This window comes from Diabrotica virgifera, chromosome 6 (assembly GCF_917563875.1).
Source record: "Diabrotica virgifera virgifera chromosome 6, PGI_DIABVI_V3a".
NCBI lineage: Eukaryota > Metazoa > Arthropoda > Insecta > Coleoptera > Chrysomelidae > Diabrotica > Diabrotica virgifera.
In genome coordinates, this window is record NC_065448.1 from 44,125,573 (window position 1) to 44,139,453 (window position 13,881).

The window sequence follows — 13,881 nt, forward strand, 5'->3', positions numbered from 1 at the left end:
TCATAAAAAATATCAAAAATCATTAAAAGTCTAAAACCTTGAAAAAGCAGAACTTGCTTCAAAATAGTCAAGCAACCTTATACAATAGACCATTTTAAAGGTAATTGACTCCTCTTTCTAATTTTACCATTGAGTATATATACCTAGAAATGCGTAAAAAAAGTTACAGAACAATGTTTGCGAAATAATGGGGAAAATGGCCCAAAAATGCTGTGAGCGGCGAATTTCGAAAAATCCTATTTCGGAAAATATAAATCCTAGAGACTTCTACTAAACGTCATTTTAAAGAGAAAGAATGTAGTTATTTTTTTCTGAAGCAATGTCTATACCTATATCCCCGTGGAAAAAATTTCATCATCATCATCATCATCATTCTCTTTGCCTTATCCCTATGCGGGGTCGGCTTCCCTAATTGCATTTCTCTACACAATTCTATCTTGGGTCATATCAATGTTAATCCCCTTTACCAACATGTCCTGCCTTATCGTCTCCGCCGTGGAAAAAAGTTATGGGGCAAAAAACAAAATTGCTTTCTTTCGTGTTGTTTTTTTGCTTTTCTTTTGAATATATTTTTGTAAATAAAAATATTTCTGACTTTAAAATGTAATATTTCGATAGTAAATTCAACCTGGAACAATTTTCCTGTATACAATTTTCTTTGTACCAAAAGTGCATAGCAGCAGTCACTCTAATTCACCCTGTGCCTAGGGACTAATTCACCCATTTCTCAAAAACGCACCTATTTAAATGGTAGAACTGCGCGGTTTTTTCAAATTTAGAGGTGCATTGACTATATGAGACAATAAAATCCCGTTAACGTTGTAGTTCTTTTAGCTCTCTTATTTTGAACATAATCAATAGCCTATACATACATATTCTTTTTTTTTCTACATTAGTAAGTCCAAAAATATATATGTTACAGTTCAAGTTGATTATCCAGTTGAAGTTGAGTCCAACTAGTTGGAGTCGACTCTAACGGCTGGTTTCAGTAAAAGTTGATTATAAATATAAAATGAAGATTTATATTCAACATTTACTAGTAAAAGTAGACTCCAACTAGGAAAAGTATACTCTTCCCAATGCCGTTTAGTAAAAGTTGATTCTGATTCGCACAAACAGCCGATTCTAGGAATTAAATGTTACTGAATATGTTCAAATTAGTCTAGGCTGTATCGTCGCCCCCGTTAGGTAAATTACTCCGATTCGAATTTTTTGCACAAACTTACTCAAAAAGAGGTCCTTATAACAAATCTACTGGGTGCCAGGCAGTACCTTGATCGATAAATTGTTTAAACAATTTTTTTTAGACAAATTCACAAAAATAATTCTTTCACTTCGAACAATTTTTTTTTAGATCATTTGGGTTAGTCTAAGCAAAAAAAGGTATTTTGTGATTTTTCTCTAAAATTGATTGTTGTCGAGTTATACGCGATTTAAAATTTGAAAAATGCGAAAATAGCCATTTTCAGGGCTTAATAACTCGGTTAAAATCCATTATTATGAAAATCAGAAAGTGACCAAATCAAAGTTTATAGCCCCCTCTACAAGATCCAGCAGAAATTTTTGTCACTACAGTAGTCTCTCTTTATAACGATTCCCTATATAACGATAATTCCTCTATAACGATCAAAATACTAAACACTGTTTGGTTCGTCATAAGGACAATGTATTAATAATTCTTTCTCTATACCGATATCGTTCTCTCTTTATAACGATAACTTTTCAATATTCGATGACCTCACTTTTCAAGAAACAACTGATAACCATTTGCGTTTGGCAATAACTAAGATAACTAAACCATGAGAATTTTAAGATTTAAAGATAACACTTAATTGAAACACAGGGAATAACTGAAAAAGCTGTTGCGTAGGTGTAACTTGATAAAAAGTGATTAGTGAGTGATTCATTTTGTGGCTCCAATTTAGCAAAAATTTGGTGGTTCAAATTTCAATCCGATATGCAGAAAGTTGATTATGGTCGAAGCGAAGATCGGTGGGATATGTGCATTTTATCAATGAAATTAGATATTTTTAAGATATTCCAGAAGCCGCTACAGATAAAATGTTTTAACAACCTATTAATCATTCAGAATTACTCGACGGATATTACAGTTAAAATAATTAAGACGATAACCGGACAATAATGATTTAATGAGTAAAATTTAGTTTTTGTTTACTTTAATGACAACAAAAAGCAAGCCCATTAGCAGAACGCAATTAAAAATTATTTTGCTCATCATATTTGAAACATTATTTGGTTGAAAAATCTCATTTTTGTTGGCAAAAAAAATATATTAATTTGTTTGGACTAAATTACAGTTGTGCTTATCTTAAAAAGGATATGTTACTATCAACTTTCGCACAGTGTTGCCAAACTAAATTTTGTTATTTTGGGTGTAAATTTTTTCCACGGATCTCCGAGGGTACAATACACGCTTTTATCGTTCGGGCGGTGTGCCTTAACTGTTTTCACACAAATGCTGTCCTCTATTGTCTATTGACGACTTCTAAGTTTCAATTTCGGTTGTATCTCGGTCTGTGAACAGTCAAGATGTTTTCGAAAAAGCGTAGAGTACTCTCGGTTAAAGAAAAGTTATCGATAACTCGGGCAGTAGAGAAAATTAACACAAGTTATTTAGTACAGTATGATTACTATTACAATAACGATTTTTTTTCTTTCTCTCTCTCTCTCTCTGTATAACGATCTCTCCTTATAACGATGAAAATTCCCGGTCCCTTGCATATCGTTATAGAGAGAGAGGACTGTATTTTATTACTAAGCTTTATCTTTAATTATTAACAATGAGCGCTAAGTGCGTATTAGGCGGCCGTCAATGGTGAGTGATAAAGAGATGCACCATTCCGGCCGTCCAATGGTGAATCTCACTCGCACTCACATTGACGGCCGCCTCAATACACGCTTAGCACTCATTGTTGATAATTAAAAATAATATCTTATTAATGAAATAATGACAAAAATTTCTTCAGGATCTTATAGAGATAGCTTTAATTTTTGATTTTTTTTTTTAGTTTCTGACTTTCATAATATATAATATCGTATGGCATTTTTGCTTTTCGGACAGTTCCGGCGCCAATTACATCTTTAACCCTGTTTCAAGCAACTAGTGTCGATGTACACTAGCCCAGGGGGACCGACGGCTTAACGTGCTCTCCGAGGCACGGTGAGACGGCTCGTGTCATTATTGGAAATGAAAATGGTTTGTCTTTGGCAGGACCGCAAATAATGATATGTACCACCAGTGGTACATGTACCACAGATTGAGAACCGCTGCTTTACATAATATGAGATAGAGTAGATAAAAATTATTTTTGTAAAAACCAACAAAAATTGGTTAAACAATTTTTCGACCGCGGTACCGCGTGACACCCTGTGTATTTGTTATAATATATTTGTTATAAGGATTGTTATACGGATGTATTTCTTTGAGTAAGTTTGTGCAAAATATCGAATCAGAATAATTTACCTAACGCGGGCGACGTTACAGGCTATACTAATAAGTAGTTGAAACGGTCAAAACAAAGAAACGCACACTCATCAAAAATGCACTTGAGATTCTCGTATAATCAACATTTACTGAATCGATCCAGGAAGAGTCAACTCCAACTAGTAAAAGTTGATTTAAATTTTTAAAATCAACTCTTACTGCTCGTTTCAGTTGGAGTTGACTCCAACTAGTTGGAGTCAACTCTAACTGAGAATCAACTTGAACTGTAACATATATAACAACTACTTAAAAAGTCAGTACAACTATAAACTCACTTTTGTCTCTGTTCTCACAACTTTTAAAACACAACTTAGCAACTATAACCATAAATAAAAATGGCAACAACACATTCTTTAACCACAGCCGCCATATTGGATAATTTTTGACATGTCATTGGAATACCCAATCAGAGCAAACGTATAACGTATCTGCGCGTAGCGACATCTATTTAAAACAATGAGAAGTCTTAGATCTGAAAATCTAAAACTTCTATCGTTGGAACCAAGATTATGGTGACAACGTGAGTTCCCACCAGCTAAAATTTGCAAGGCAAACGAACGATGAATAAAGCAGACTAGGGAGAATCTAAGATTGCATTCCACAACCTGTCAATTTATCTACGTAAAATTCCATCGAATCTTGATTCCTTGTACTCAGATAGGACTAAAACTAGAAGAAAATGAAAGACAGTTGATATATCATTCCGTTTCAGAGGCAATCGCCATCCTCTTACGTACGGATCGCCCTTTTGAGATCTGCATAGAGGCCCATAGTCTGCTTTGAGTCGTAACGATATCCAAACTCCGTTTCTGATGTCCTCATATAATATATAGAGGTCATCGTATGTGCAAGTGTGGCGACCCTACCAAAGTAATCAGTGCAAAGCACTATAATGTGGTTAATAAATTGAATATTTGCTCAATATGTATACAGGGTGTCCCCGAAAATATTGCACTCCTTTAAGGTATGCCTAAAAAAGTCCTATAACATTTTTTTCTAAAGTAAACCGTTTCCCAAAAAAAAAATTACATTGTTCCCCATATAAGTGAATTTTTAATTTCAAAATATTAAATAATCTGGCAACGTCCTACAAGAACTCGTTTGTGACTTTGGAGTGTTAACATTATCGAACCCCTTGTTTATTTACATGATAGGTGGTTGACATCGAGAATGTACCTAGGTGCACGCAAAATAATTATTTCTTGCTTTAATAATGGGGCATTTGCTATTATCTGAATTAATTGAGGTTTTGGATTAAGACTCGAAGTTCTACATACATTATTACGTTTACTTTAACTATGGTTTAATTCCTAAAATGCAATTAATGTAACAAAAAAAATTGTTTGTAATGTTTTTCTGAAATGTATTGAAATATGGAATAATTTTAAACGAATTGATAAAATGTCAATTATTTACAATAAGAAACTTTCTTATTGTAAATATTTAATTGATCTTTTAACTGAACTATTATAGTATTATATATTTATTAAGTATTAATGGTGTTAAATGGCAAGGGCTTTAACTGAATTACGTAGTTTACAGTGGAAATTAAATACAACAGATACCATTAATTTAATAATTCTAATTTAGTTTTTTTACACTATGCTCGGACTATCAGTAATTTGTTTACTTGTGAACTAAAAATTTGACAATAATTTTTATAATAAATGTTCAAAATGAGCTCCACCTGCTCGAACACATGCATCGATACGACGAATCCAGTTGTTAGTCCATAGTTAACTAAAATAATGTCAGATAGTTTCTGCAGCATCACAAATTCGTTCCCGTAAGTGCTTCTGTTGAATTTGATGTCGGTTATCATACACTAACGATTTCAGATGTTCCCAAAAATTAAAAACCCAGTACATTGAATTCAGGACTACGTGGTGGCCACAGCATGAGTCCATTCCTACCAATCCAACGACGAGGATAAGTGGTATCCAGAAGATTTTTCACAGATCTGGTAAAATGTGCTGGGGCTCCGTCGTGAAGAAACCACATTTCACGTCGTGTTTACAAAGGCACGTCTTCAAGAAGTACCGGCAAAACATTTTGCAAGAGATTTATAGGCCTTTGGTGTTCTGGGTAATTCATAAAATATTGCACCCTTTACCCTTTACAAAGTAACGGATATACTATTTGTCCAATACCCCAAATACCTACCGATTCCTCGTTATTAGGAAATACTCGTTATTTTGGTACAGAATAAAACTAACCAATTAAGCGAAATATCCAATGTCAATAACATCAAACAAATCAAATTCTTGTTCTGTTTGATGTTGAGGCGACGACCACGGACGGGGTGAAAAAATGTAAACACTAGACGCGTGCCGAAATGAATATCGGTTTCGTTGATATTTACATTATTTATTACTTTACTATAGTGCGTCCGCTATAACTTTTCCCATGCGGTACGATTCATTTTCAATCAAATTAAGTCAAAACAGAAAGTGAAACGTACGCCGATGTGTACGATAGTATACAGTATACAAAATGTATATACACATCGACGTTCGTTTCAATTTATGTTTTGACTTAATTTGATTGAAAATGAATCGTACCGCATGGGAAAAGTTATAGCGGACGGACTATACCAGATATAACTGTTTTACAAGCCTACTATTTTGTAGTTGTGACTGCCTACCTTTAGATTTTTGTGTTGCACGTAGTTGCCAGATTTCAATTTGAATATCAAAATATATTTTCGTTTTTTGGTCAAACGGCTGAAGTTAGAAAAAAATGTTATAAGATTTTTTTGCTCTACATTGTGCGTGCTACCTATACCTTTAAGGAACGCACTATTTTCGGGGACACCCTGTATAAGCAAAAGTTGAACATCTCTTACCTCTTTTCTCGTGATTCTGCCGTGTATTGGCATTAACGTAGATAATCTTTCTGGTTCCAAGATATAGTTAAGTAATGGACTTTGTTCTAAATACCTGAGAGTGCGAAATTGTCGCAAAATGTTGGCGATATTTGCTATTACTTTCACAGTAAGTTTATTACCTACTAACGGCCCACTAGGTGGCTTTAGCACTATAGAAAACTTCATTAATTTATCTAGAAAAAAAAAAGACATTATTTTAAATATAGAGAAAAAATTGAAGATGAATAAAAGAGATGAAAACACACATTCTTAAAAATTAAATGCTCTTAGTGCTTCTTATATTACATAAACATAAACTTTTGTAAATAGTACGCTGTATGTAAGTGAAAATCAACTATTACCTCAGATTTCATGAAAATTGGTGAGTAGTTAGATGATACCTCTAGAAACAAAAGTGACATGGTGCCAACCCGCGCTTTTACCCTGGGGGTGGATGCCACCCTTTCTCAGGGGTGAAAATTATTTTATTAAAAATGAGCCCATAAATCGACAGAGGGACAAATTCTAAGCAAAAGATTTTAATTTTTCGTGAAAAAAATGCACCTTTTAAAGCGGTTTTTCATAAACTACAATCAGTAAGTTTTTATAAAAGGGATATTGTTATACAAATTGAAGCTAATAAAAAATTGAATAAATTCCTTACTTGAAAAACCGTTTATTATTAATTTAAAATGAGTTATAGGTAATTGAATGTAGGTATATATTTTTTTCTGTGAGTACTCAAATCTAAGTATTCAAGCTTAAAAAACGAGAAAAGACGCATTTATAACACACACTTACTAAACATTTGTCAAAGTACTCAGAAATACCTATCAAATGCACTTCAGAAGAAGTTGATACCATCAAAATTTATGCTCTCAAATTTTTTTCCAAAAAAATGTTGTTTTATTTTTAGAATAACTCCGTTAAATTTTATGATATCAGGTTCATGTAAAAACCATTTGAAAGGTAATTTCAAGGGCTATAAAAATCGTCTTAAATTTAATTGTTTATATTCCTTATATATTTTAAGATAAAAGTTAAATGGTCCCGGTTACACGGTTCTCGCAGTAAAATTTACGCTTTAAAGGTTTGTATTTCGGTTATTTTTTCTGCTACAAAAATAAGAAAAAAGTGTAAAAAAATGAAATCTACGAAATTTTGAAAAATTCTGATTTTCTTAAATCATATATTTTTTTAAAAATATGCATTCTAAACCGGTCAAAATGTTTGAGGTCATTACTTATGCTAAAGTAAAAAAGAAAGTCTTATAGGGATTACATATTATAAATTTTAATTTTTGTGGAAATGGCGTATGTTATTTTTCACTTTTTCCTAAAAAATTCGAGTCCCGAATTATTGAGATCCATTCAAAACAAATTATTTGAAACAGCCTTAGAAATTAGCCAGTTTTTTAAAAAAATTTATAAATAAATTAAATTTTGCAAAAACTATCCAACAGCTTTGCCCCATTTTTGCATACCATTCAAACACTATAATACCCTCAAGTTCAAGTACACTTGAATAAATTTTAATAAATAATGAAATAGTTTTTAACAATATTCAAAAACAGCGATTTTGTCGTTCGTTTTGCAATAACTTTTTTGTTTATTAACAGATTTTAATTTAGCTCATTTTCTAATCTCATTTTCTGTATCTTTTTTTTCTGAAAAAGTTGTCTATTGACGTCAAATCTCTCTCTAAACAAGTTTTTAAGTTATGAGCAAAAACTAAGTTTGACGTTTTGATTGTTTATTTAACGATTATTCCACTAAAAAATTGATGAACAGACGCACAACCCTAGATGGTAATCTTTTTGTGATATATGGATGCTTCAGAAGTCAAACGGTGTAAGTCAAGTTCTCCCTAAAAATTACTTATGCGATGTTAACACCAAAGAATAAGCCAAGGACAAATAACTTGTCCTTGTTTGTATTTAAGAATATAATGCTTATATTATGATCAATAAAGACGGTTTATTTATTTTTAATGGCTCCTCATATTTCCGCAACTATTTGTAAGGATATGATGCCAACGCCAAGCGATGAGCTGCTCTGCCAGAGACGACCGGAGGAGTGTCAGCGTTGGCGCTAGCACCGCTGGGGGAAACCGAAGGAGAGGGCATCGAGAGCATATTTAAAGCGAGCTAAGAGAATGAGAAAGCAGTAGTGGGTAGCGTGTTGAACTAGCCATGGCTCGACAGCTGTTACTAGCGAGTTGAACTAGCAATAAGCTCGATGGGCAAAAGATGCACCGTATGTGAGGTGGGACTATGCCTAGGCGGACGCCACAGTAGTGACGTGGAGTCTTGCCATGACCGTTATCGCAGTGGGAGGTAGTAGCGAGGAACGAGCGACCGCGTGTCGCTGTTCAACCGTCCTGCATTGAGCTGAAATGCGGTGACTCCAGCTATGTTGATTTAACGTAGCGAGATTGTCATTGTACAGCTGGTTCCAAAAAAAAACTGATACGACTCTTAAAGCATATTTTGTAGAAAATTGAGCAGTGTATTTTGAAGGATAAATACTTATTATTTACATACTGTCACTGTCACTGCCAAATCTTAAAATTTGTCAGATAACTTATTCTGTTCAACCCAACGAACTGTCAACACTGATGGAATGGCCCCGTCCCATTCCAACAGTGAAGCGAGATTGGCGCCAACATACAAGAGAGAGGTTCTACTGGTTCTAGAGAGACATGAGAGAGACAGAGAATTTTCAGGTAAAATTTGCTACAACTACAACGTACTGTTTACGAAAGATGGCGATTATTTTCCCTCCTTTACCTGATTATCTTCTATCTCATCCTGGCGCCATTAAATTCGTTTCATAGCGATTCCATCAGTGTTGACAGTTCATTGGTTCAACCTCAAAAAATGGCTCCTACTAAGAACTAAAAGCAAGAATTGTAACGAAATTAGAAGATGGTTGGTCACTATCTGCGGTAGCGAACCATTTTAATGTAAGCAGAGGAACAGTTTTTAATATTAATAAAAGATGGGGAGAACAAGAAACTCTCGAAAGAAAGCAAGGTTCTGGAAGACCAAAAATATCTACCGCTCATGAAGATCGTATGCTTTTGGAGAGATTAGAAGAGAATCTGTTCGAAGATGCGAAAACTGCAAGAATTATGTAACAGTTTCCGGGAAGAAAGACAACAACTTAGCGCAGAATTAAAGCATCGCGTCTTAGGTACCGAACTGCAGCAAAAAAACAAGCTTAATATTTCTATTAATATTATTTCTTAATTTATTCTACAGGGTGTAACAAAAATACAGGTCATAAATTAAGTCACATATTCTGGGACTAAAAGTAGTTCAAATGAACCTAACTTACCTTAGTACAAATATGCACATAAAAAAAGTTACAGCCCTTTGAAGTTACAAAATGAAAATCGATTTTTTCGAATATATCGAAAACTATTAGAGATGTTTTATTGAAAATGGACATGTGGTATTCTTATAGCAGGAACATCTTAAAGAAAAATTATAGTGAAATTTGTGCACCCCATAAACATTTTATGGGTGTTTTGTTCCCTTAAACCCCCCCCAAAATTTTGTGAACGTTCCAATTAAATTATTTTTGTGGTACCATTAGTTGCAATAAATGGTTTTAAAACTTTTTTGCCTCCTAGTATTTTTTCGATAAGGCAGTTTTTATCGAGTTGCAGCTTCTTTTTTAATATGTTTACATAAAAATTTTATGGGGGTTTTGTTCCTTTAAACCCCCCAAATGTTTGTGTATATTCCAATTAAACTATTACTGCGCTACCATTAGTTAAACACAGTATTTTTAAAACTTTTTTGCCTCTTTGTATTTTTTTATAAGGCCTCTTTTATCGAGATGTGGCTTCTTTTTTAATATGCTTCAAAATATACCTAAAAATGTAAATCGTAAATAAATGTTCATATTATTACCAAGTCTCCGTAATCGTACTTAACCGTACTCAAATATGTGGTGGATTTGACAAATATTCAAAATATCTCGATATAAACTGATTTTTCGAAAAAGTAATGAGAGGCAAAAAAGTTTTTAAAACATTGTGTTTAACTAATGGTACTACAATAATAATTAAATTGGAACGTATACAAAAGTTTGGTGGGGTTTAAAGGAACAAAACCCCCATAAAATTTTATGGGGTGTCCAAATTTCACTATAATTTTTTTTAAGATACTACTGCCATAAAAATACCACATGTCCATTTTCAATAAAAAATCTCTAATAGTTTTCGATATATTAAAAAAAATCGATTTTCTTTTTGTAACTTCAAAGGGCTGTAAGTTTTTTTATGTGCACATTTGTACTAAGGTAAGTTAGGTTCAATCGAACTATTTTTGGTCCCAGAATATGTGATTAAATTTATGACCTGTATTTTTGTTACACCCTGTATATTTAGACCTTAATAATTATTACAATTTATGAGTTAACATAATGTACTTGATGAGTTGTTTGTTTATTTTATTATTTGTCTGTCATAATAAATATAATATAATGTCAGACCAATCAAATACACTGCTCAAAATGATCAAATCTTACTAAGAGCCGTATCAGTTTTTTTAGGAAGCAGCTGTATATATTGTTTATCATATTATTTTAATGTTGCTATTATGATCGGATGACTGTACTGTACTAAAGTTTAATATTGTTTTTCCTTTGCAGAAGATGGAATTGTATTTTATTTTGTTTGTTCTAAACTGTATTTAATTATCTTAAATATATTTACTTTATTTTTAACCTGTGTTTTACTGTAACGTAATGATACGTCGAACACGCATAGGTAGAACCGTGAGAGTGTCACAAATCGCGCAGATGTCCCCACTCAGTTTCAGTTCTCCGAACCAACACCGGCAGAGGGATATTAAGAGAGCCGCAAGCAGAGTTGCCAGAATGGGGTATTTCCCCCCATTTTTGGGGTAATTTGAAAGCGTCTGGGGGAATTTTTATAAGCAGAAATGATTGGGGGATTTTTTGGGGAAAGAATTAATGCTTGGGGGAAGAATTATGGATAATTTTAACGGTCATGGTAAATTAAATTTGTGAATGTACATAGAAAGAACTGTATATTCTACTCTCATATAATCGAAGATGATAGAACATACGAATTATTTCAGCGCCCTCAGTTGATAAGTAGTAAAATTTTGGTTTACTGTTCTCTACATATGAGTATTACCGTGTATTACTCGTACTACTACTGCTACTAATTCATTAGCTTTGTTTACGGAGACAGTCCATGACTGGTTTCTGACTGATTCGCATGCGCAGTTCCGTTTTTAAGGGTTTGAAAACGGAACTGCGCATGCGTATCAGTCAGAAACCAGTCATGCAGTATCTCCGCGAACAAAGCTATTAAAATGCGGCAAAAATTTAAATTTGGGGGATTTGAGTTTCAATTTGGGGGAATTTTAGTTTAAAAGTGGGGGATTTAGAAAATCGGATCTGGCAACTCTGCCGCAAGCAGAGATCCGACAGTCCTGAAACGACAGACCAGCCAAGCGAGGTGACCTAGGCAGGTCGACCTGAGTAGCGAGGTGCATCGTACTGACGTGATTTGCAAGCTTAGGCAGGCCAACTCGAGCCGCAAGGTGTACCGTAGTGAAGTAATTTGCGGCTCATAAATAAACGGAGGCAAGCGTAATGAGCGAGCCCCCGATAAACGTATCTACACACACCCAAACTTATATGGAATCATCTGATATTTCTTACTATTCCGTGCGAATTTAAAAAAATGAAGACACGACGTCAAACAATATTTATTTTAAAGCAATTTAATAACAAATACATAACAATTAAATAAAACAATAAAGTATTTAACAAACAAATTGAAAGTACATAGTAGTTTTAAAGTCAATAGCATACAAAATTTCAAAGTAAAACAAATAATGTTTAACTTGTTTTTATTTATTTTTTTTGTATTTTGTGGTAGTCAGTGTTATCACCTCTAGTCCTTATGCAAGCTTCAGTTTGCGTGGGCACGCTCCTAATCAAATTATCAACATTTTGTTGTGGTAGGTTGCTCCATCTTTTAAAATCAGCTTGTATTAGCCGTGCGGTGTTTTGTGGATTATCCCGTCGAGCTCTAATTTTTCTTTTAAGCATATCCCACAAATTCTCTATAGCATTAAGCTCGGGTGAGCAAGCAGGCCACTCCAAACAAGGGATACCTTCTGCTTCAATGATGTCTGTATTCACTCTAATGGTATGTAGAGGTCCATTGTCATGAAATAAAATTAGAATTTCTCCTGTTGCACCTCTCCAGAGCCTGACTACAGGTTATCAACATACCTGTGAGCAGTTAAAGTTGATTGGATGAAAATTAAAGGAGTTTTTTTACGGATCACAATTCCTCTCCAGAACATTACACTTCCCCTTGTATATTTGTGAACAGATCTGACAGTTTTCGTTCTTGCTTGTCTTCCTCGACCTCTAAGTACACGATTTCGTGAGTCATCTGATTTTTCATCTGATTACATTAAATCCTGACTGTTTTTGAAAATAGCACGTTTTGTCAATTCCCAATGTTCCAGTTTTGGTGGTGAAGACACCAATTTAGGCGATCAATCTTGTGCTGTCTGGATAACTCGGGGACCCATAACTGTCTCCTGCTGTATACTTCTTGGTACGAGCTCTTCTTCTTATCGTTTCAACTGAAACAGTTACACCTGTAGCTTCCAAAATCTGCCTTTGGAGCTGCAGGTGAGAAATGGTTGGGTGTCTTCCAGATGATTGGACAACTAAATGGTCGTGGAGATCCGTTATTACTTTTGGCGACTTTTCCTTGCCTTATTTTTGAGCTTTCTTAGTTCCTCTTACCTAGCATATGTGTTAGACATAACGCCCTGTATTACGCCTAGCTCTGCAGCTATGTCCATCTGAGAACATTACTTTCTCCACAAGACCAATAATCTTTCCTCGTTGTAAGTTTTATAACCCCACATGAGGCATATCTTCGTTTTTGGACGCAAAAGTTAGTTTACTTATTTTCGTTCAACTTGCAACTCAAGCAAATAATCTATACCGTACCGGGCGCATATTTACAGATGCTAGCATGTGTAGACACCAGGGTGTTGAAATCAGTTAGGGTTCGGAAAACCAGTACATTTACAGATGCTAGCGCGTGTTGACACCACGGTGTTGAAATCCGTTATGGTTTGGAAAAACAGTACGTTTACAGATGCTAGCGTGTGTTGACACTAGGGTTTTGAAATCAGTTAGGGTTTGGAAAAACAGTACGTTTACAGATACTAGCGTGTGTTGACACTAGGGTGTTGAATTCAGTTAGGGTTTGGAAAACAGTACATTTACAAATACTAACAGATTTGGACACTAGAGTGTTGAAAGCAGCTAGCATTTTTAGTGGTTATACATGCGTAGACGCTAAAGGATATTGACATTGATTTTATATACATACTACTTCTGTGGAAAAATATTTATGTGATTTAGCTATTAATAAATAATAAAACGTTGTTGGGATACAAACAATAATATATTAACACAAAAGAACAACATAA

General features: G+C 34.1%; 1 protein-coding gene across 3 annotated transcripts in view; it reads right to left on the reverse strand.

Annotated features, from left to right (window-relative positions):
* Window positions 1-13,881, reverse strand: part of LOC126885939 (uncharacterized) — a 313,786-nt gene that overhangs the window by 43,208 nt on the left and 256,697 nt on the right. For all 3 annotated transcript variants that reach the window (XM_050652762.1, XM_050652760.1, XM_050652761.1), the window contains one exon: window positions 6,351-6,565. In XM_050652762.1, coding sequence (XP_050508719.1) covers window positions 6,351-6,565 — 215 coding nt within the window. The remainder of the gene's footprint in view (window positions 1-6,350; window positions 6,566-13,881) is intronic.